Source organism: Lactuca sativa, chromosome 5 (assembly GCF_002870075.4).
Source record: "Lactuca sativa cultivar Salinas chromosome 5, Lsat_Salinas_v11, whole genome shotgun sequence".
NCBI classification, from domain to species: Eukaryota; Viridiplantae; Streptophyta; class Magnoliopsida; order Asterales; family Asteraceae; genus Lactuca; species Lactuca sativa.
Genome location: NC_056627.2, coordinates 87309810 through 87313831, shown reverse-complemented (window position 1 = coordinate 87313831; position 4022 = coordinate 87309810). Strand labels below are relative to the sequence as shown.

The 4022-nt window shown below is 37.6% G+C and overlaps 1 protein-coding gene across 1 annotated transcript; it reads right to left on the bottom strand.

Annotated features, from left to right (window-relative positions):
• Nucleotides 1-1788: 1788 nt before the first annotated feature.
• LOC111878918 (fasciclin-like arabinogalactan protein 21) lies at nucleotides 1789-2877 on the bottom strand. Its single transcript, XM_023875410.1, has one exon. It carries the CDS (start codon nucleotides 2875-2877, stop codon nucleotides 1789-1791), a length of 1089 nt encoding a protein of 362 aa, XP_023731178.1.
• Between the last annotated feature and the right edge of the window lie 1145 nt (nucleotides 2878-4022).

Genomic DNA, 4022 nt, shown 5'->3' with positions numbered 1-4022 from the left:
TCTTTCAGATCTCGTCCTCTCCTTCTCTAGTCGGTCGCCATTCCCCATCACCACTCACCATTGTTGGTTGCCGCCTCTGATGTGCGGCTTATTCTTATTCTGTCAACAACTCACTGTGAGTTTCTCTCAAACTCCCCAATATCCATAAGATTAATAGTGTCGTATGTCGCTAACTTATTAGATTGTCCTCTTATAAATTTACTTTTTTATTTGTTTTTTTTTTAATTCTACACCTAGCTAGATATAGCCTTCACGTGTTGCCTAAAGACTTCCTGAATTGATGTGCTTTATTAGGCTAAGGGGAGTGGTAATATTCTTAACACCTTGCCATGTAAGATTTTTAAGTGCCACCTCATTTTTTACTATTTAACATCTAACCCTAGCATTTGGTAGAGAGTGGTAACACTTCTAGCATTTTTTTTATTTTCTTTTTCTTATTTAATCAAATTATTTTATTTTAATCCACAAACAATTTTTATGCTGAAAATTTTAAATTGACTTTTATTTAAAAAATCAAAAAACCACCGAGCAACCATTTAATCTAATTGATCAAATATATGAAAATATTTTCACTTATTTTAATACACAAATATTTTTTATGCGCATATTTTAATCAAATTTTATTTTTTTAAATCACCAACAATTAATATAATATAAATCAGTTACATGAAAATAAGTATAAATTTAAGTGTAGGGTTCTTTTGGTAATTTCAGAAACTTAGTTTGTTAGAAGAATTAAGGTAGGGGTGTGATGTGTAAGTATGTGATTTTTGGAGGTCTATTTCCGTCAAATTCAGATTTCTGTCTTCTTCCTCCCAGCAACTAGTTGCAGCGACAGTCTTCCATTTTCCATTTTCAAGCTTAGAAATTGCGATTTTTTTTTCCCGGAAGCAAGTGAATAACTCAAATTTGTGGAGAGGAGATTGAGGGAGGCAACAGCAACGAACCAAAGGTGAATCACGAAAAAAAAAGTTGAAAAAGGAAATAACCAATCAGATTTAAGTTCTTCATTCTCTCTCATCTCGCTATCTTCTTAACGAGTTCTTCATGGCGCGTTCTTTAGCGAACTGTTGGGGTTGGTGTGGCATATCTTAGCGAACCTCTTTTGGCGAGAGGGGTGGCGAGACCACTCCCTCCAGCCTTAACATGGAATTGTCATTTCCTAATAATTGTAATTCTTTTTACTTATTTATTTAACCTAAAAGCTTTTTTAGTTTACAAACATTTGTTAGCCATTGTTTGGTAGTTACCCATCGATTTATAAATGTTTGTTTAGTTTATTTGTGTGTTAATTGTTTAGCTTTTTGTTACCTTATGCAAAATTTCTGATGATAATTTAGTTAATCATTTTGATAAAATTGAAGATTTGTAAAGACTAGTATAAAACATGAATCAAATTGCGTTGCAGGATCTCTCCAAACATAAAATCAAGAAAGCTAATTGTGCCCCCTTCAAACAAAAATCTTGGTTCCGTAGATTGATATCTACTATCAACATTTTCTGTTTGTAACTATTTGTGATAGTTTGATAGTTAATCTGTTGACTTGCTTATCTTGAGATCGAAGGTTCAAGTAGTAGACATAGATGAAATAATTTAAGAATAGGTTACTATATATTTATTTGCCATTAAAAAAAATAAAAGGGACAAAATGGGAAATTGGGATTCAAATTTCAATGAATTAGTGAACAAATTTTGCCTGTACAACTGAAAATGACCTTTATACCCTAAAAGTGAACAACTGAAAAAGACCTTTATACCCTAAAACTAACAAAACAAGCAGTTTCCAACTAATAGTCATTTGCTGTGGGCCCAAGGAGTACTGGGTCCGTCCGATCCGCCATAAACCCCATCGTTGTAAGATGGACACGTGGAAACGGAGCTCCGATTCCATGGACGACGATCCCCTGGTTAAACACTATATTGGTTACCGTGATCTTGACGTTATTGATCCTCATCGGCGACATCGGACCTCCGCCGCCAGCCATCGTTACTCTTAATCGCTCACCAGGTTCCATAGTCTGCAACACCGAATCGACAGGCAGATTGAGCAATTCAGAGGCCGTCAGTCTCTGATTAGGAACAATGTGGAACCTGAAATTAGAGACGTATGTATGTCCATCTCCAAACACACCACCGTCGTCGACGGCGAATATCGTCATGCTGTTCAATTGCATGAGCTGATCGAAGTTTTCTTGTAGTAGGAGAGCGAGCACGGTGTAATCGTTCATGCGGAGGCTAGTCATGGCGTCTTTTAGGAATTCGCGCATGACAGAGATAGTGGAAGGCGAGGCGGAGGTCCGCTGCGAAGGGAATGAGAGAGAAGTCATCCGTTCGATCTGGCAGGAAAACGGGGAGAGATGAGCGAGGTAGCCTTGGATTCCATGGATGATGACGTTACCGTCGTTGAAAAGGTCCGGCCGCGTGATCTCGACGCCTCCGACGAATAGCGTGGGCTCATTGGATGGGTTTTGCGGTGTCGATTTTGTGAGGGTTAGACAGAGAGGGGTGGTGGGGGTGGAACCTAGGGTTTCAATTTTGGTGCCGAAGGTTAAGGATCGGAGGAGGTGGTAAGGGTAGAGGCCGGTGACGGAGTGTTCAAGGAGGAGGAGAGAGGTGGAGCAGTAACGGCAGGAGCGGAGGGACTCGTCGGTGGGGGCGAAAACGGTGGTCAAGTTGGCGGGGGAAGTGGCTGCGACGGAGAGATCGTGGAAGCCGAGGGTGTAGAGGAGAGTGGACAAGTTGTATGGTGGTAGTTGTTCTTCTGTCGTTGATGGAGAGAGGTGGGAGTAGGCGGTGGCGGCGGCGGCAGCGGTTGTGGTGGGGAAGATGATGATGATTGAAGGGAGAAGGAAGAGGATTTGGAGAAGAGTCGCCATTGATGAATCTTGGCCTCTTGGGAGTAGTTATGCTAACAGAAGTAATCAACAGCTTTTTGAATTTATATCTTAAGCGGTTAAAAATAATATAGAAAACAAATTTTGTAAGAGAAGCGAAATTCCTATATTATCCCTCTTTCAAATCATAATTTAGAGAATTCAAGAGAAAAAGGGAATATGTTGATAGGGAAAATGATTACGAGCCAACGAAGTTTTTAAACCGTTCAAAAATGTCAAATCATGTTTTTTCTAAAAAAATCCAACGAACTTAACATTTTATCTAAAAAGCCTAAGTAAGTTACACTTTCCTAAAAGTTAAATAAGAGAAACAGAAAACATGGCTTATTACTATATCGGAAAAATGACTTGTTAGACCAACGAAGTTTCCAAAACGTTTAAAAAACTCTAATCATGTTTTGGCTGTTCAAAAAAAACCCAACGAACTTAAACAAAACAAAATTGGGATTTTTTGAATGCTTTGGAACTTTGTTGGACTTTTTAGACAAACGGTTAAGTTTGTTGGGTTTTTTTGAACAGACAAAACATGATTGAGGTTTTTTGAATGGTTTGGAAACTTCGATGGGTTTTTAAATCATTTTCCCTATGTTGATATTAGTGAGAAAAACAATTGTTGGAATTATACCGGACCATATTTTTTTAGAGACTAAACTGCACAAATACTCAAAATTGTCACTTCAGTTCAAAAAGATTTGGACTAACATCATAGGTCTATCGGTTCAAAAAGATTTGGACTAACATCATAGGTCGAAATTTTTTATTTTATTGCTAGTTTGATCTAATTTGCTTTGAACTTTTAATAATGACCACTTTGCCCTTAGTTTTTTATTTTATTTAAATATTTTCCTGTTTAAAAGAAAAATAAAAAAAAAATGTATTTTCTATTTTACTTTTATAATTTTTTTATAAATGAATAAAAATAAATAAATAAAATATACAATCTCTCTCTCTCTCTCTCCCTCTCTCTCTCTCTCTCTCTCTCTCTCTCTCTCTCGTAAACAATAAAGACACACCTTTGTCTTCCTCCCTGACATCTAAAAACTTTGAACACCATCTAAATTACAACCGGAAGCTGCCAGCACCACCTTCCGCTACCACCACCATCGAATGCCACCGACCAAGGTAAG